At 35.3% G+C, this 21144-nt stretch overlaps 1 protein-coding gene across 2 annotated transcripts; it reads right to left on the reverse strand.

Moving 5' to 3' along the window:
• Nucleotides 1-1047: 1047 nt before the first annotated feature.
• Nucleotides 1048-20948, reverse strand: LOC112097766 (putative disease resistance RPP13-like protein 1). 2 transcript variants are annotated; one of them, XM_024183279.1, is made up of 2 exons: nucleotides 19395-20948; nucleotides 1048-4087 (listed from the first exon to the last, which is right to left on the reverse strand). In XM_024183279.1, the coding sequence occupies exons 1-2, from the start codon at nucleotides 20905-20907 to the stop codon at nucleotides 1050-1052; spliced, it is 4551 nt and encodes a 1516-aa protein (XP_024039047.1). In that variant the 5' UTR covers nucleotides 20908-20948; the 3' UTR covers nucleotides 1048-1049. The 2 variants fall into 2 exon arrangements, with proteins under 2 accessions (XP_024039047.1, XP_024039048.1); XM_024183280.1 differs by having other exon boundaries at nucleotides 1048-1473; nucleotides 16910-20947.
• Between the last annotated feature and the right edge of the window lie 196 nt (nucleotides 20949-21144).

Below are 21144 nucleotides of genomic sequence, written 5' to 3' on the forward strand. Positions count from 1 at the left end.
GTTTGGGATAATGAATTCACAGGTTGAATTGGTAATTCAATGGAAAGTCGATTAGATATATCGGGGAAGTCATGGTTGGTAATTTCAATCAAATTTTGGGGTTGAGTTGGCATGGCTACTAGTTGTATTACAATTTTTTTGCTAGTGTTGGAGACATTTTCTCTAGTATCCTCGGAGCTGTTATTGCTTTTAGAGTTGTCTTTTTCAGCTCCAAAGGGTAAATTTGGTGTCATCACAATTTTTGAAATGTCTAGGTTTTCAACAATTGTGGGCCTTTCACATGACTCTAAGCAACATCGTGGAAGTAAAGATGAAGAAGTTGATGGCATCAAATTGTCTTGCATCAAATTGTTTTCTTCACTGCTAGAATATTGTTCATTGTTAAGTTTTTCCTGCAAATTCATTAAAGGAGATAATTCAGCAAAAGGAAATACACTTTCATCAAATTTCACATGTCTAGATGTATAGACATGTTTGGTGTCCGGATCCAAACAACGATAGCCCTTGTGTATGGGGCTGTATCTAAGGAAAATGTATGGAAGATATTTTTTGTCAAATTTATTTTTATTGTAATCCCTTAAGTAAGGGAAACACCTGCATCCAAAATTAAGAAATTGCTTGTAATTAGAAGCCTTTTTAAAAAGCGTTTCATAAGGAGATTTTATAGAAATAGTAGAGAGAGGCATTAGATTAATTAATTTTGAAATTTCAACAGGTAAAATTTCAAAACAATTTTTTCCAAAGTCTAATGAAGAGAAATATTATATATATGTAACCGTAAATGAAGTTTCAACAGCTGAGAAAGAGATAGGCATAAGAAATTAATTCATTAATTAATTAATAGAGTCCTCCTCTGCTAAATAATGCGAGCCCATTTGTTCGATTTACTATTTTTATTTTTATTTCGAAAACCCATCAATCACCGACACCAAACCATATTAATTAAAAATAGTTTTCAACTAATATTTGAATTTAAAAATTATATACACAAACACGCCCAATTTTTTTTTAAAAAGTAGTAATTATAAAATATTTCAGTCGTCCTCTATTCAATCACCAAAAACCCATTTATAATCTAATAGGACAAAAGGTATATGGATTAACAAGTCCCAATACTGTCCTCCATCCTTTCTGCACTTCTCTTTCATCAACGGACATCCCCAAATCTGTAATTGCAAAAGTGAGGAAGGCAGGCCCTTCTCCGGAAAGTATTTGAGCTTGGGACAATCATGGAGTCGCAATTCAGTGAGGTTTTGAAGATCAACAATTGAAGAAGATAGGCGTTCCAGATTTGGAAAATCTCCAATCCACATAGATGTTAGAGAGGCAGGAAGAGGAAGCGCGGTCCCCAATCTTTTGTCCTCTGCCTCTGGTGGAAATGACACCATGTCGTCATCGCATCCTTCGATTGAAAGATGTCGCAGAGAGGAAAATCTGTGAAATCCCTGGCCCCGCTCAATCATTGACTTCCAAATCTTTGTATTAAAAATAATCTCAAGTGAACGAAGGTCGGTGGGAAGGCCATCATCTTCTTCAAGGCTTGGAAGCTCACCTCCTATTCTTAATTCTTGAAGAGACTTCAGATTGTGTAATCCCTTGGGTAAGGCCTCTAGTCTCTTACAATCATATATCTCCAGCCTCGTGAGTTTCGCACAAGGCAATCCCCCTTCGGGAAAGGTCACCAGATTTCCACACCACCAAATTTTAATCTCTTGAAGCTGGCGGAGATTATGTAAACCACTCGGTAAATTCTTCAGTTTTTCACAAAAATCAATTCTGATTATTTCAAGAGATGTGTTGTCGTCCAACCTTTCAGCTATTGACTCCAGCTTTGAACATCCATAAACACAAAGGGACTTAAGAGACGGAGGTAGATTGCCAACTTCAAGGGACTCAAGCGTGGCAGGTAACTCATTTTTTGAAAATATACATGTCAGTGATGGACAATAGCGAATGCCTAAGTGCTCAAGAAGAGATGAGTTGTACCTTCTGCTGTTGCTGCTGCTACTGTGGATGCCCTCTTCCACTGTCAAAGTCCTTATATTACCGCACTCATCGATGAACAACGTCTTAAGGCTCGGTGGTAGCTGGACTCCAGCAATATATCTCAACGAATGGCAACTCTCAATATACAAGATCTCGAGAGATGAATTTGTGTCGCACATCCATGCCTCTGGTAACGATTTCAGTGCATCACATTCACTAATCTCAATTTTCTTCAACTTGGAAGGCAGAGCAACCTCAGGAAAGGAATCAAGGGAATTGCAGCCGCCAATGAATATCTCTCTCAAGGAACTCAGGCTGAGCAGTGATTGTGGCAGCTTCACAAGGCCTTCACATATGTACAGTCTTAGATATTCAAGCCTGCATGAGAACTCGCAGAGCTTCTGTCGTTGGTCTTCCTCTTCCTCAGCCACCAAGGATTGAAGTTTAGAACAGCTTGTAATCATCAGTCTTTTGAGAGAGCAAATGTCTTGCAGTAATTCGGTATGACTCTTCCATATATATGTTTCATTTTTAATATTATTTATCCCCAATTCTTCCAGTTTTGGTATTCGCGGCTTCAATGGCCCTGCGAGAAACACTTGATTTGATGTATCTCTAGAAGCCACTGAATTCTGTGAGCCGAGATGATCAGTTGCACTTCTCCCCACAACTTTTTTACATTCACCAATTTGCAAGTTGCAAAGAGCTGGAAGACTAGTAACTGAAACTGACAATTCTTCACATCTACCAATTTGCAAGTTGCAAAGAGCTGGAAGACTAGTAAGTGAAACTGACAATTCTTCACATCCATTAATTTGCAAGTTGCAAAGAGCTGGAAGACTAGTAACTGAAACCGAAAATTCTTCACATCTGTAAATAACAAGCATCTGCAATGCAGGAAGGCATTTTGGAAAGGTTCCTCGCAGTTTAGAACATCTTAAAATGTGAAGCTCTCTCAATTTAGGAAACCGTTCAACTCCCTGACTGGATCCATGAGGAATCCAGTCTTCCCATTCTTGCATGTCTTCAAAACGAAGAGTCTCCAAGCATGGAAATGGAATTGGAGAGTCATTCCCATAGAACTCTGAACCCAATCTCTTTACTCTACTCATTCCACGCACTGTAAGATGCTTTAGAGAGGGCAGTTGCCCGACAGACGGCAGGGCAGTGCACATGCCGCAATCTTCAAATTTAAGTGTCACTAAATTTGAGAATGAGGAATCTCCTAACCATGTTGGAAATTTTGTGCCCCCATAGCCACAGATATAAAATTGTTCCAGATTTTTATGGGGTTTGAGCATGTCGAGCACGCCCATTTCAGTTTCTGCCTCCCTTGAAGATGAACCATCGGTACAGCATGTCCATCGAAGCAATAATTCTCTAAGATTCTTCTTTCCATCCATTTGAGCCTCCTTCGCATTATCAACGTATTTTACGTTCTCTAATTTTGAAATTTTAAGTGTCCCACGAAGATGCATTAACAACTTTAGCTCTGGTAACCCCGAACAGCTGTCTTTTCCCACAACAAAATTACACGTCTGAAGACAAGTCAACTTGCCAATTCCTACTGGCATTTCCTTCAACAAATCTGTATTTGAATTATTGAGATGATGCAATTTGATGAGATTTCCCATGTCTGCACACAACTTCTTCAGTCGTCGACAACCCACCAACAGAAGGGTGTGCAAGTTGTAAAGCTTGTTGACTGATTCAGGCAGAGTTCTAATCTCAGTTCCAGACAGGTTAAGGTGCCTTAAATACCTCAAATCACCAACTGAATCCGGCAGCTCGGAGATGCAATATCCACGCAGAGAGAAGACCCTTAAGCTTTGGAGTTTGAACAACCTAGGGAGAATGCTATGAGCCAAGTATCCATGCCGACTATTTAACAACATCAGTGGTAAAAAAGTTCTCAAATGTTGGATATCATACAATTTCTCAAACCTTTCAACGCCATCATATTCTCCACAAATGTATGATAGATGACGAAGATTTCTGGAAAATCTTTGCTGCTGGTTAACCTCCGAGGTATACTCCAGTGTGAAGTATGTCTCCCCTGCAGCCCAACGGGCAAGGTCGTTGATAAGATCGTGCATAACAAATCGTGATGCATCGGTGGCCGATTGCTGGAAAAAAGATCTTGAACATAGCTCCTTAAAGAAATCACGACCTAAATCTTCACTAGGATTCTGACCTTCTTTGTGATCCAAAAAACCGGAGGCACACCATAATAAAATTATCTCCTCCTCTTCAAATTCATAATCCTTTGGTAACAATGAGCAGTATGCAAAGCATTGTTTCAAAGTTGGAGGAAGATAATAATAGCTCACCGCAAGGGCTGGTATAATGCGGCATCTTTCTTCTGGCAATTCCCATATCTTGCTAATGAGCACACGTTCCCACTCACGTCTGTCATGCTCTCCACGTAAAAGTCCTCCAAGCGTTTGTGCTGCCAAGGGCAAGCCATCGCATTTGGTCACTATCTTCCTGCCGATTTCCTCTAATGACATATGTGAACTGAAATCTCGCGTCCCCAAAGAATGTTGAGCGAATATAGCTAGACAATCATTATATGACAGCTTTTTTAATTGATAAGCTGGAAGAGTCCCCATGATTTTTGCAACCTCATGATTGCGAGTACTAACAATAATCTTACTTCCCCGTGCACTTGCTCCAAGCGGACGGCTAAAGTCAACCCAATCATCGTAATTCCGGTTCCACACATCATCTAAAACAAGCAAAAATTTCTTTCCAGATAGTTGCTTATTCAGTTCCTCTTGAAGCTTATTCAAGTTTAGATTATCCACATTCTGGTGAGTCACGATGGATGTCAAGATTGTTTTTGTTAGCCTGATAACATCGAAATCATCTGAGACACAAGTCCATGTCTTGAGATCGAAATGATTCTGCACTCGATCATCATTATAGGCAAGCCGAGCAAGAGTAGTTTTGCCCAGCCCACCAAAACCTACAATAGGTATAACCGAGAATCCACCATCATTTCTCAAATCATCCCTCAACAACAATTCAACAATTTCCTTCTTATCTGTTTCCCTGCCATAGACGTTGGCTCCAGTCACTACAGAGGTTGTCTCTAGCCTTTGACTGGCTTTTTTGGACCCTCCAGCTGAACTTACGTTCAAACCCAGCGAGTCTTTCTGTGTCACAATTTCTTGAAATCTGTCGTTGATCTCTTTGATTTTGGACATCATGGCGTAATCGAACTGAATCAATTGTGGTGTAAAAGTGGTGCAGCAAGTAGGAATGAGCTTCCGAAACTTACTTGTTCTTGTACGACTGCTACTGGGCTGATCCTGAGCCGCAGCTGGATCTCCATTTTCAAGCAGCAACTTCCTCCGGAAAGCCTCAGTTTGAAACTCATCCAACAAGTCTTCAACATCATAAGCCAAGTCCTGAAGCTTGCCAAGCCACTTCTTCACAAACTGATTAGTCGTCTTCTTCTCCTCAGCATCATCAAGCACCGCCTTGATCATCTCCAACATATTCGCCCACTTCATCAGATCGGCCTTGATTTGCTCTTGGCGTGCAAAAAATAGAATCCCCTCTGAAGCTAACTTATTGACCAGCAAATCAACGGACGCCGTAAGGATTGCCTCTCCGATGATTTACATTTTTTTTTTTCTTTCTTCTCCTTTTTTTTTGGGGGGCAAAGAAAGAAGCAGAATTTTGAGTTTTGAAAAGCAAAATGAGAAAATTGAACAGAAAGTGTGAAGGGTCAAGAAAAACGCAGGTAACAAGTCTTCCACTTCTTGTTTATTCCAGGAAAGTGAAATTGAAAACAGAGCCCACCACCCATTAATAATTTAGCAATTCACCAATCGTTGCCAGATTCAATAAATATAAAATCGCACGTTGATATTTGTAGGGCCAAGCAACATTAATCAAGTGTCCGGGTAAATGCGGAATAAAGAGCAAAATGGAATGTATCTACTACGGACCTTCGCTTTACAAGTCTTCAAAGTCATAATAGCTAAATCAAAACGTTTCTCTCTCTGTGTCTCTCTTATATAATTACTTCATTTATTGAATTAATTTTCATGCTAAAACGAAGACTTAAAAGTACACTACAATTTTTTTATAATCACAGAATGATAACTTCAACTATTATGTTATATTAATTTCGTGTTAAAATAAATTACAATAAAATTTTAGTCGAATATAATAAGTTCGACTTATTTATTAAATATATATATTTAATAAAATAATAACACAATTAATATGTTATCAATCAAATAAAAGTTCTAAAGTGAAAACAAAATCGGCCCCCACGACCATCAATAATGTAGCAAGCTTCACTTTATTACACTAAAGTGAAAACAAAAACAGCCGCTACCACCATCAATAATTTAGCAAGCTTCAAAATGCTGGTGCTTGTCCGCTTGACGAACTGGGCATGGGTGGACCAGGCATCATTGAGCAATTCGGAAAAAATTAAATAATAAAAAAATCAGCGTCCAGCAAAGAGAATCCATCTTTATACGTTGCTTCCTACTTAGTACGTCTATTGATATGTACATCTATCTAACATTTAGAAAATGGAAGTAGAAACTGGAACTCACTTTATGGCTCGTATGCAATACACGTATCAACATTTAATTAGAGTTCACACACACACACGTGTGTGTGAGTCTAGTTTTAATTGAGAGATAAATTAAACATAAATACTATGTTTCTAAATGATTGAATAATGATATTATTGGTATTTATAAATTTCTAAGATGCGATAATTATGTGGGGGGCATATATTTATGGTTATAGAAAATGGCGGTAAAAATGGAACAAATCTAATATAATGAAAAAGTGTAAACTATAGTAAATTAATGTTTACTTCAAAGTACGTTATAAATATCGCTTTCTTTAATACGTTATTTGCTCCCACCAATTGAGTTATGCATATGGGTTAAGCAAATATGCATGTAGGATACAATAAAGTGTTGATTTGTTTGTTTATGTTGTACATCAATGAAAGTAAACATGAATATTCTTGAATGTTATAAGCCTACCAAGAATTAATAGATTATTCTTACAAAAAAATAATATGTTGGATATTTGATGCATAAAAAATAAATGTTGATTGATGAAATTCTTTTGAAGAAAGAGGACTACAAAAAAATGGTGTAGGATCATTTTATTCATGTCTAAGTGACATTTATTTTTATGAATGTGAGGGTATTTTGGTAATTTTATGGACACAAGAGTTGTGTGTTGTGGATAGATGTTCATTTTGAACTACATTACGTGCAGTTAGTCGTATTTCACATTTATAAAAAGTAACTATGTCGTTTCCTTGATTAGGAGAAACTGCGAGTGAGAACCAAGCCGCGAATATGAACGATAGTCGAGTTTAAGCATTGTCACTATGAGTGAAATATGCAAACTCATTTTCATATTTTATTATGATTTTAGAGTGTAGTAAACCATATTTGCAAAATAAGATTTTAATGCTCTAATTATCAATTAATCAATGAATAAATATTTGTTGACTTAATTTTTGTCAATCAAATTTTCTAATCACAATGGTATCGTTTCTGTTTATTATTTTATCATTATGCAACAACTTTCTCTCACAAGATAATAGATTGTAGTATTTCATACCAAATTAACACTCGTCCATGTTACCGATGAAAATAATGGTAGCATTATTAGAGAGCTTTTTCTTTTCTTGTTTTTCCCCCTTTTTCTGTTTTGTCCTTTGTTTGATTGGGTGTAATGAAACAGATATAACTAGGGACCAAGCATGCATGACCTATATATATCTTCATCAACAATCAAGGAAACAAGGGATTGAATTTGATGCGTCACATTAATCCACCAAAGGATAGACATGGGACTTGACATGAAAATAAATACAAACACAAACACAAACATTTACTCCTCCAATGATTGTTTCAATATCCTTACCCTTGATATTTGCTCACTTTTATAAAATATAAATCTGCTGGTGAATTTTTGGTACCTTAAACAGTTTTCTGACTTATGAGGAAAAAAAAACTATTTTTTTTTAAATATTGCACAGAGAAATTAAAAAAAGAAAAAAAAACTGTTAAAGAGACTAAATTAATAATGGTAGAATGCTGACAAAAAAAAATGTTAAAATTAACTCATTTTAATGTGTTGACAATTGAGTGATTACAATGAGCCCGACTTACATTTTATATGACTATATTCAACTAGATCACATACAAAATTTGATTACCTTCACTACTATAAGATATTATTTGATCAATACAAATTAATTCAAATCTGATATGTTAAGTAGAGAATAACAATGTTTTAGATCATTGTTTACAATACATGGATAAGCTGGGTAATTAGTTAAAGACCTGTAGACCAAAAATGGATTTATGTATTCATCTTATCTCCACATTATATGTTGATGCTTTCATTTCTACTCATCCTTTAGTTTCTTCTCAATGCAAATGCCATCTGGATAGGTGGAACAACATTTCCAATGTGCTATGCTTGTGTTGGATGTTATCAGCAATCTTGCAGCCATCCGAAAAACCCTACGTGACGAGGAAGTAAGATTAATTTAAAAGTATAATCACAAGTGATGCAAATAATAACAAAATCTAAACAATTAAGAAGTTTTACAGTCAAACTTCTAAGAATGGAGATTTGTTCATTGGTTTTAAAATTCATTTTGCATATTCTAATTTTTCATTTAAATAATTGCACGAATTTGGGTCCAGTGCTGATCACAATCTTGTAAGAAGATACGCACAAATCTTAGCTCAGCACTAAATCCAACTCTCAATTGCAAATATCAAAATAGCAATAAGACTTACTCGAGATCAATCGCACATTCACGAGCTTTCACCGATTGTATCTCTAACTGTTATTGCACGGAAAGGAGTGCCATTTGGTAACTTGGCCTTAAGCTCAGGACCGGCAAAGACGTGCATTGGTTCTGGCCATTCCGGCATTGTTTCCTCAGGTCAGGCTGCCCATACGAATGCTTCTTTACGACATGGAAACAGATCGTATGCTGCTGCTTCCAATGCATCGGACCTCACCTATAATAACAACAATAAATAGATGAATAATCTAATCGGAGGTGATTGTATATATACTGACAATAGGTTTGTTTTAACTATGACAAAATTACTCAACTAATTCCCAAATTAAGGCTCAATTCAGGACTGGTTCGGCAATTAAAAAGTGTTTTGTAAGGACTTTCAATTATGATTTGGAAGTTAAAGATAATTTTACTCAACAATTGTTTGATGAAATTGTATTAGATCTTGGCCAGGACTTGACCGAGTGTTTTCAATCAACTTTCTTTGCACCACCTCACAACTTACTATTTTTTCAAATATATTTACTTTAAAAATCAGGGCATCTTGATAGGCACCCCTCTATGTTAAGGTTAAATGAATATCGGTGGGTGAGGTTTATAATAATAGACAGCAATAACATACCACAACGTCTTTATGGACATGCAATCCATCGGTCGTAGCAGAACTAGCTGACAGCGCCTGCAGGGCACATGCAATTATAATTTGATCAGTGTTCACGAAGCTCAAGCAGTGTAAATAACAGATCATGGCTTAATTAAGTAATTACCTGAAGGTGATTAAATAATTGAGAATGAAATTATATTATTAAGCAAAGACATAAGCTATTATATTATTAAGCAAAGACATAAGCTAAATTACCCCATTTATCTGTTTGAAATCTCGTCTTGAGAGCAAATGCCGGCACTGACGAGGCTTGCTCAATTTCGACCTGCATGGCTGCATGTCTGATAAGAGTGGAAACATAGTGCCTTTAGCGAAATCGTAGAATGTTAAATCTGATGCTACTGAATATGGAGAGTGATTCATATACACGGTCTTCATGAATATATAGTTGTTAATTACAGGAGAAGTTGCAATATGAAGTTAATTTGAAATTTATATTTCTCACCTCGAATAATTTCTGGTAAATCGCTGATTCGATAAGGTTAAACTTTCTTTATGATCATCATCTTCTTCTTGGTCTTCGCCTTCCGATATTCCTATTTCTGATGTTTCTCCACATTTTCTTCCTCTTTTAACAACTTTCGTTGAAGATTTTGACAGACATATCATTGTGAGAAGAGTATTTCTAAAGTTTACAACTTGGAAATGAGACCTTATGTGATATGTACATGAAGGATAGAGTACCTATCAGTATTTATAAGAAACAATGTGATGGTTTTAAAGAGACTAGTGGTGGTTTTAAAGAAACTAAATAAAGTTTATTATTTAATAAAAAGTCAAATACAAATTCCGAAGAATCCTCTGTATAATCAACAGGATCTGGAAAACGGAGGCACATGCATGGCAATATCTTTACTTTGTGAGACTGGATTATTTTTATAGATTTTTATCCAAAGAAACTAAATAAAGTTTATTATTTAATAAAAAGTCAAATACAAATCCCGAAGAATCTGCTGTATAATCTGACAAGATCTAGAAAACTGAAGCACATGCATAGCAATATCACTACTTTGTACGACTGGATTATTTTTATAATTTTTTATCCAAAGAAACTAAATAAAGTTTATTATTTAATAAAAAGTCAAATACAAATCCCGAAAAATACGTTGTATAATCAGACAAAATCTAGAAAACTGAGGCACATGCATGGCAATATCATTACTTTGTACGACTAGATTATTTTTATAAATTTTTATCCAAAGAAACTAAATAAAGTTTATTATTTAAAAAAAGTCAAATACAAATCCCGAAAAAATCCGCTGTATAATCTGACAGAATCTGAAAAACGAAGGCACATGTATGGCAATATCATTACTTTGTATGAGTGGATTATTTTTACAACTTTTTATCCAAAGAAATTAAATAAAGTTTATTATTTAGTAAAAAGTCAAATACAAATCTCGAAGAATCCGCTGTATAATCTGACAAAATCTGGAAAACAAAGGCACATGTATGGCAATATCATTATTTTGTATGACTGGATTATGTTTACAAAGTTTTATCCAATCCCTTGTTTGATGCCAGTAAATCAATATTTAAATATATAGTTATTTTGTTATGTTATTTGATTTTAACTATTAATGTCAATATTGGAATATATATTTATATTGAACTAATAAAATAACTGTATAAAAATATTTGAATAAACTTAATTATGAATTTTGAATTCATGATGTAAGGTAGCGTTTGTTTTTAAATCTGAAATATTAGTAAGTCTGACTTTAGCTAAAATCTGAATAGATTTGAATTGCATATGTCTAAATGGCATGTTTTTTTTTCTCTTTTTTGATGTCTGAATATAAGTGACATCTTTTTTTTATAAATAAAAAAAACTGAAATATGATTATTTAACATTTATGTCCTTGTAAGAATTATTTATACTTATTATAAATTTTAAGATTTAACTATGTGCACGTTACAATTAAAATCAAAGATATGTAGAATTGAGTAATTGATCTTTAAATAAAAATATTATTATATTACTCCAAATACAAAATTGAATCAAACTTATTATACTTTAAAATTTAAATTTAATTTTATAATTTACATCATCTTTTTTACCATTTAAGATTGTAAAAGCCCATTCGCCCAAACCTAGTCTTAATTAGCTGTATATAAGTGTAAAGGCCCATATGTTCTTAAGAAGTGTTAAGAGTTTTCATAGACCCATAAGTGAATGGATATGTGTAATGCCCTCAAATTCAAGCCAGAGTTATAACTGTTGGCAGATCTGTGTAATCCTTTTAAAACCGTTCTCTAATTATATTAAAAGACAAAATAAATCTAATTAAATTCTTATATTTCTCTCTCTATAAGTTTCTTTTTTTAATGAGAAAAAGACATCTACACCCCTAAGGTTTGGAAAAATGATCATCAACACCCCTATGTTTTCAAAGGTGGACACCAAGACTCCCTTTGATGATTATACTCTTTATCTCTATTATTTCAAAAGAATTAACTCTAATATTTTACAATAAATAGAAATATGATATTAAAATAAATGTAATAATACATACATTTTAAAATAATTTCAATTTTTAAACAATATTTTAATATTTTATAATTTATTAGATATATTTTACTATATTAAAGTAAATTTTATGATAAATAGAATCATAATATTAAAATAAATGTATTAAAAATTTAAATTATATTGAATATTATGTAAAATAATAATTTTAACAATATTAGTATGTGAGAATGTTTTTAATTGTAGAACGTATTTAATGCAAATATTTATTTAAAATCTCTACAATAAAAAATATATTATTAAAATAAATATGATAAATTACATATTGAAATATTAAATATTTTAATATTTCTAGTCTACTACATAGATTATACTATTTATATGGTATTTGTATTTGCTAAAAATTTTAAAGTCAATTTTTTAGAAGAATAGAGATAAGGGATATAATGGCCAAAAGAAGGTCATGGTGTCCCTCCTTGAAAACTTAGGGGTGTTGGTGACCATTTCCCCAAATCTTGGGGGTGTAGATGTTCTTTTTCCTTTTCGAATTCATTACCCCCACACAACTACACCAAACAACCAAAATTTTGTGGGATCTGTAGTTCAGGCAGAAGCGGCCGGCCGAATGCTTCCAGCAACTCAGGCAGATAGAACCTTGGTTGATTTGTTTTTCTTCATCTGAAATTCTACCTAATGGCTATCCTTTTAATTGGTTTAAATTCTTCTTTTTTCTTTGAGTTGTTGATTTATAGTGCCTTACATGCAAAATTCAAAATTTCGGATGATGATAATCTTGTTTTAGAAGAGATTTCTAGTTATGCTAGCAGCATTCTTGATCGTGGCATCACAAGCACATGCTCTGGTTTGCTTAGTTTGCCTTTTGTCTCTGATATTTTCTTGGCATTGTGGGATATTGTTTCTTTTTTTTTTTTTTTTTGTTATAGGATTCGGAGATATTGTATATGTATGACGATGATATAATAATGTGCTTTTGATAAATTCACCTGGTCGGTTTACTTCACCAACCATTAATGAGCAAATCCTCCCAGTGACCCTCAAACTCTTCAACACAATTATAATAATTTCAGTTTTATATATACAAAAGTGAACAGCTCTTAAATATATTATTTGATAATGACAAACACAACAACTCACTCCAATAAATCTCGTAATAAAGAAATGGTCTATATTGCAAGTCTTTTTAGGACGCATTCAAAAAGAAAACATAAGGAATGGCGTTGCAAGAATATGGAATCAGAATAACAGTGATACAAAGAGAAAAAAAGGGGATGGTCGGATTGCTTTGTTTGCAAAATTATTGATGCGGGGGTCTACTTGCTTTTAATTCACTTTATTAATTAATTAGCGAACCAAACATGTAATCATTTAAAAAAGGATCACTGGCCCTAGCTTACAAAAGATGAATTTGTAAGACATATTAGTTTTGATGAAAATGTAGTGTTATTAAGTTATGAATTCATTAACTTAGAGGTATTAATATTTACTAATGATGGTGATTAATTTATTTAACTTGTCATAGTCTTCAATTAACAATGAAGTGAAATCAATTTATGGAAAAAAAATAATAAGTTTTTTACTAATAAGTTTTTTACTTTTTAAGATTTCATTTTGCTCTTTTTCAATTATTGACGTTGTCGAAGAGGGTAATAAAAGCTTGTTGAATTTCATCAAAGGCTTGTATCTCATCTCACAAATTGGCAATATCGATTGGCTTCTTTATAGGTGAAGCCATCACGAATTTATCACTTCTTTCATATTGATACCCATAAATTTCAACCTTATTTTATCTTTGATGCACAATCTAACTTAACAAAAATAGTATTCAAATTGTCACAAAATGTTTTTTTTTTTAAAAAAATCATATACAATAGTTAATTTTTCTTCTTCTTTTAAAAAAAAAATCATATACAATAGTTAATTTTTCTTCTTCAAGTTTTGTATGAAACACTAATCTTGCTCTGTACTTTGGAGTATTTTAATAATTGATGTTAAGATTTGCTAATGTAATTATAGTGAAAGAGAACCAATTTGGAAAAGTGAATACTTAGTAGTGGGAGTTCTATCCTTTGGGGTTTAATTAATGTTTGATGTTGTTTCTGTTGGCCTCAGCTAGTTGTTAAGATTTCATACCTTTTGTTGGTTTTTCATAACTGTGACCTAAAGCTTAATGTATACTTTGATAATTACATAATCGGTTTCTTGCTGATACTTGGCTTTAATTTATAAACCTGAGGCTCTTTTGGGAGTTGGGAAGATTTACGAAAGAGGAGTTTCTGATTATCTGGTTTGTTCTCTTTATGCCTACAGAAGTTGAATTCACTCTATGCATGAATTTATGATTCTTTTAGAAAGATTTTATTCTTGAGAAAGATTTGATGAAATTGAAGCATTATAGTAAAGCGTACCACTGGTAAGCTTGATTCACTTTTTTTCATTTACTACCAAGAGGTGCCAACAGTTCATGATGCACAAAAAGAGGTGGGGAAAAAAAGAAATCTTCTTGCTAGATACATAAATTTAATATTTGAATCATTTTCAACCAAAGAAATGTGCTGAAGAGCACCATTTTCGTTTATATCAAAGTTCAATTGCATCTTATATCATCTGTTTCCATCTCCTTTGTGGTAAATAAAGTCCTTGGTGATGACAATAAGAATCACAGAAGAAGTTAATTTCTTATCTGGAGATTTTCATCATAGTAGTTCATTGAAAGTGAAGGCAGCTGAGTACTCCTTTTTCTGATGCAGTCTGTCCCTCTTTGGTGTGATTATTTGAAATTTGCGCAAGAATATGATCCATCTATACGAGAATGTGCCTAATAAAATATCACAAAGGTGCCTAATACAGTGAAATTAACATATTCAGCTCATGAGATTGCCATTATATATATTGAAAAAGAAATTAATATAAGAAACTGAAATTAATTGACACTGGTTCATGATGGATTGTTAGTTGTTAATTATGATGGGAATATAATCTTGGTCTTTTAATTATCATCTAGCTAATGCATGTGCACTTTCATTTGTGTCTATCACTGAAGAATAAAGTTGCTTGATTGAACATCATATGACAGAAACTCAAAACGCAATTTCATTGCCCGAGCATACCATGCCATATGTGGCTCAAAAGTACAATTAACATTGAACGTTCAGCTAGCTAGCTCGTACTAATTAATTTATAGGATTGCTAGTTCTTTATGATTCACTAAAAGAGAAAATATTTGACAATCACGAGAACAATAACAATTCACTCCCATAAACAACATAATAGATACATGGTCTATATTGCAAGTCTTTTTATGATTTTAATTAAAAGAGAAAATGCAACGGACATATTATATATAATTGAATGTTCTCCTTGATAATTAGTCAAAATAACGCCAATATGAATAACTAATACAATCATCATAATTATCCGATTTTCATTTTAATTATGTCCAACCATGCTAATTTAATAAAGAACACTGACCGAATACATGAGCATTTATATGTTCAACAAATTTGGCTGAGTATGAAAAATATAAGAGCTACATTTATGCTTTGTGTTATTAAGTAGGACATGACCATATTATGTTGCATTTGTCAGAAAACTGAAAATTATCGAAAAGGATCCTAAAAGAGATGTGTTGAGTTGTGAGCTTAAAAATGAGTTTTAGAAGTTCCTGACATGTCGGTGTGTATCCTTGATTGTGCATGCCCTGTCGGTTTCTGGATGAAACAGAAGAATATGACATGTGTGTATTGTCTTTTACTTCCAGCAAGCACGTGATTTAAGTGAATCACATGTTCTTCACGTGATTTGACATACTTTATACGGATTTAGCAGTTGTTTTGGTCACTTATTGAAGCACGAGTTAAGCACGTGATTCAAGGTTGTTAACTGACCGTTATAAGGTGGAAAATTCTGGGTTTCTTACAACAAACCCAGAGGGCATCTGGTGAGTGGAAGCTGTTTCTAGATTCTTCATGATCTGTATATATAACACAAAACTACATGCATGTCAATTGCTTTATGTTAATATTGTTACTAATGAGGCAGCTAGTAATCCCTTTGGTGTAAATAATTAACTTTCATATGCACAATATTTAAAATAATCACCAAACAACAATTCACAAGTTACATTACACATAAACAAAATAAAACTAATCTAGCAAATTCAATCATAATAATTTGATTTTCATTTATATTAATTATTTCCAATCATGCTATTTTTTTTTTAAAAAGAACACTCCAGTGTTTATATATCCAACAGGTAAAATTTCAAAACAATATTTGCTAAAGTCTGATGAAGAGAATATACACGCACACACATATATATAACCGTACAGCAGAATGATAAATAAAAGAAAATGAAGTTTCAACAGCTGAATAATGCATTTTATTGTTTAATTAAAAAATTCGAAAACCCATTGGCCATATATACATGATAAAGACTCACTGAAGCCGAGCCATATTAATTTAAATTAATTTTCAATTGAGATTTAAATTTTGAAATTACATACACAAACACGCCCAATTTAAAAAAAAAAATAGTAATTATAAAATATTTCAGTCATTTATTACAACATAAGGTATATGGGTTAACAAGTCCCAATATTGTCCTCCATCCTTTCTGCACTTCTCTGTTATCAACGGACAACTCCAGATCTGTAATTGCAAAAGTGAGGAAGGCAGGCCCTTCTCCGGAAAGTATTTGAGCTTGGGACATCCCCAGAGAACCAATTCAATGAGGTTTTGAAGATCAACAATTGAAGAAGATAGGCGTTCCAGATTTGGAAAATCTTCAATCCACAGAGATGTTAGAGAGGCAGGAAGAGGAAGCGCGGTCCCTAATCTTTTGTCCTCTAGTGGAAATGACACCATGTCTTCATCGCATCCACTGATTAAAAGATATCGCAGAGAGGAGAATCTGTGAAATCCCCGTCCCCGCTCAATCATCGACTTCCAAATCTCCATATTACCCCAAATATTAAGTGACTGAAGGTTGGTGGGAAGGCCATCTTCTTCTTCAAGGCTTGGAAGCGCACCTCCTATTGTTAAGTATTGAAGAGAACTCAGTTTGTGCAATCCCTTGGGTAAGGCCTCTAGTCTCTTACAATTAGATATCTCCAGCCTCCTGAGTTTCGCACAAGGCAATCCCCCTTCGGGAAAGGACACCAGATTTCCACAACTCTGTATAGTAATCCCTCGAAACTGCTGGAGATTATGTAAACCACTCGGTAAAATTTTGAGATTTTCACAATAAGAAATGTAGATATCTTCAAGAGATGTGTTGTTGTCCAACCTTTCTGCTATTGACTCCAGCTTTGAACATCCACAAACACGAAGGGACTTAAGAGACGGAGGTAGATTGCCAACTTCAAGGGACTCAAGCGTGGCAGGTAACTCGTTTTTTGAAAATATACATGTCAGTGATGGACAATCCCTAATTTCCAACTCCTCGAGAAGAGATGAGGTGTACCTTCTGCCGCTGCTACACTGGATGCCCTCTTCCACTGTCAAAGTCCTTATATTATCGCAACGGCTGATCTGCAACTTCTTAAGGCTCGATGGTAGCTGGACCGCAGCAATATATGTCAACGAACGACAATGCTCAATATTCAAGATCTCGAGAGACGAATTGGTGTCGCACATCCATGCCTCTGGTAACGATTTCAGCACATCACAATACCTAATCTCAATTTTCCTCAACTTGGAAGGTAGAGCAACCTCAGGAAAGGAAACAAGGGAACTGCAGTTGTAGATTTCTATCTCTCTCAAGGAACAGAGGCTGAGCGATGATTGTGGCAGCTTCACAAGGCCTTCGCATTCGCTCAATCTTAGATATTCGAGTCTGCATGACAACTCACAGAGCTGCTGTTGTTGGTCTTTCTCTTCCTCCGCGACCAAGGATTGAATTTTGGGACAGCTGTCAATCGTCAGTCTTTTGAGAGAGCAAATGTCTTGCAGTAATTCGTTATGACTCTTCCATATATGTGTTTCAATTTTAATATTATTTATCTCCAATTCTTCCAGTTTTGGTATTCGCGGCTTCAATGGCCCTGCGAGAAACACTTGATTTGATGTATCTCTACAAACCATTGAATTCTGTGACCCGATATGATCAGTTGCACTTCTCCGCACAACCTTTTTACATCCACCAATTACCAATTTGCAAAGAGCTGGAAGACTCGTAATTGAAATTGACAATTCTTTGCATTCTTGGATAACAAGCATCTGCAATGCAGGAAGGTGCTCTGGAAATGTTCCTTGCAGTTTAGAACATCTTAAAATGTGAAGCTCTCTCAATTTAGGAAACCGTTCAACTCCCTGACTGGATCCATGAGGAATCCAGTCTTCCCACTCTTGCAGGTCTTCAAAACGAAGAGTCTCCAAGCATGGAAATGGAATTGGAGAGTCATCCCCATAGAACTCTACACCCAATCTCTTTACTCTACTCATTCCACGCACTGTAAGATGTTTTAGAGAGGGCAGTTGCCCAACAGACGGCAGGGCAGTACACATGCTGCAATCTTCAAATTTAAGTGTTACTAAATTTGAGAATGAGGAATCTCCTAACCATGTTGGAAATTTTGTACCTCCATAGCCACAGACACAAAATTGTTCCAGATTTTTATGGGGTTTAAGCATGTCAAGCATGCCCATTTCAGTTTCTGCTTCCCTTGAGGATGAACCATCGGTGCTGCAAGTCCAATTAAGCGATAATTCTTTAAGATTCTTCTTTCCATCCAACCGAGCCTCCTTTGCATCACCAATGTCTTTTACATTCTCTAACTTTGAAATTTTAAGTGTCCCCTGAAGACGTATCAATGACTTTAGCTCTCGTAACCCAGAACCATTGTCTTTTCCCACAGCAAAATTACCCAACGTCTGAAGACGAGTCAGCTTACCAATTCCTAGTGGCATTTCCTCCAAGGAATCTGTATTTGAATTATTGAGATGATGCAATTTGATGAGGTTTCCCATGGCTGCACACAACTTCTTCAGTCGCCGACAGTCTTTTAACAGAAGTATGTGCAAATTGTAAAGCTTGTTAACTGATTCAGGCAAAGTTTTAATCTCAGTTCCAGACAGGTTAAGGTACCTTAAATACCTCCAATCACCAATTGAATCTGGTAGCTCCGAGATGTCGTATCCACGCAAAGAGAAGACCCTCAAGCGTTGGAGTTTGAATAACCTAGGAAGAATGCTACGAGCCAAGTATCCAGGCCAGCTACTTAACAACGTTACTGGTAAAAGAGTTCGCAAGTGTTGGATATCGTACAAGTCCTCAAACCTTTTAACACCATCGTAATCTCCACGAATGTACGACAAATGACGAAGATTTCTTGAAAAACTTCGTTGCTTGTTAACCTCCGAGATATACTCCATTCTGAAGTACATTTCCCCAGCAGCCCATTGAGCAAGGTCATTGACGAGGTCGTGCATCACAAATCGTGATATACTGTTGCTCGATTGCTGGAAAAAAGATCTTCCACGTAGCTCTTGAAAGAACTTTCGACCGAGATCTTCACCAGGATTCCCACTCTCTCCGTGATCCAAGAAACCCACAGCACTCCATAATAAAATTATCTCCCCCTCTTCAAATTCATAATCCTTTGGAAACAATGAGCAATACGCAAAGCATTGTTTCAAAGGTGCCGAAAGATAATAGTAGCTCACTCGAAGCGCTGGCATAATGTCACATCTCTCTTCTTGCAATTCCCATATCTTGGTACTGAGCACTCTCTCCCAATCACATCTGTCATCTTTTCCTCGCAAAAGTCCTCCAAGTGTTTGCGCTGCCAGGGGCAAGCCATCGCATTTGGCCACTATCTTCTTGCCAATTTCCTCCAATAACTTATTTGACCCCAAAGAATGTTGAGCAAATACAGCTAGACAATCATCAATTGACAACTTTTTTAATTGATAAGCTGAGGCAGTTCCCATGATGTCTCCAACCTCTTGATTACGAGTTGTGACAATAATCTTACTTCCCTTCGCTCCAGCTTCAAACGGACGGCTGAGGCGAACCCAATCATTGTAATTCTCATTCCAAACGTCGTCTAAAACAAGCAAAAATTTCTTTTGAGATAACTTCTTCTTCAGCTCCTCTTGAAGCAAATTTAAATCACTGTCATCAATAGTCTGCTTGGTAACGGATCTTAGAATTGTTTTTGTTAGCCCCTTAACGCCGAAATCCTCAGAGACACAAGTCCATGCCTTGAGATCAAAATGATCCTGCACTCGCTTATCATTGTAGACAAGCTGAGCAAGAGTAGTTTTGCCCAGCCCGCCCATACCTATAATAGGAATAACAGAGAATCCACCATCGTTGCTTAAATCATCCCTCAACAGCAGTTCAACAACATCCTTCTTTTCTGTTTCCCTGCCATATACTTTGGCTTCAATCACTAAAGAGGTTGTCTCTAGCCTTTGACTTGCTTTTTTGGACCCTCCAGCTGAACTTTCTTTCAAATCTAGCAAGTCTTTCTGTGTTACAATATCTTGAAATCTGTTGTTGATCTCTTTGATTTTGGACATCAAGGCATAATCGAACTGAATCGATTGTGGAGTAAAAGTGGTGCAGCAAGTAGGAATGAGCTTCCGAAACTTACTTGTTCTTGTGCGACAGCGACTGGGTTGATCCTGAGCCGCAGCTGGATCTCCATTTCCAAGCAGCAACTTCCTCCGGAAAGCCTCAGTTTGAAAATCATCCAACAAGTCTTCAACATCATAAGCCAAGTTCTGAAGCTCGCCAAGCCACTTCTTCACAGACTGATTAGTCGTCTTCTTCTCCTCAGCATCATCAAGCACCGCCTTGATCATCTCCAACATATTCGCCCACTTCTTCAGATTGGCCCGAATTTGCTGTTGGCGTGCAAACAACCGAATGCCCTCTGAAGCTAACTTATTGACCAGCAAATCAACGGACGCCCTAAGGATTGCCTCTCCGATGATTGACATTTTTTTTTCTTTTTTGCCTTTTTCCTTTTTGTTTTGCAAAGAAAGAAACAGAATTTTGAGTTTTGAAAGGCAAAATGAGAAAATTGAATAGAAAGTGTGAAGGGTCAAGCAAAATGTGCGTACCAAGTCACCAGTCACCACCCATTAATAATTTAGCAATTCACCAATCACCAGTCACCACCAGTTGATATTTGTAGGGCCAAGCAATATTAATCCAGTAATGCTGAATGAAGAGGA

Source organism: Citrus clementina, unplaced genomic scaffold (genome assembly GCF_000493195.1).
Source record: "Citrus clementina cultivar Clemenules unplaced genomic scaffold, Citrus_clementina_v1.0 scaffold_5, whole genome shotgun sequence".
Lineage (NCBI taxonomy): Eukaryota > Viridiplantae > Streptophyta > Magnoliopsida > Sapindales > Rutaceae > Citrus > Citrus x clementina.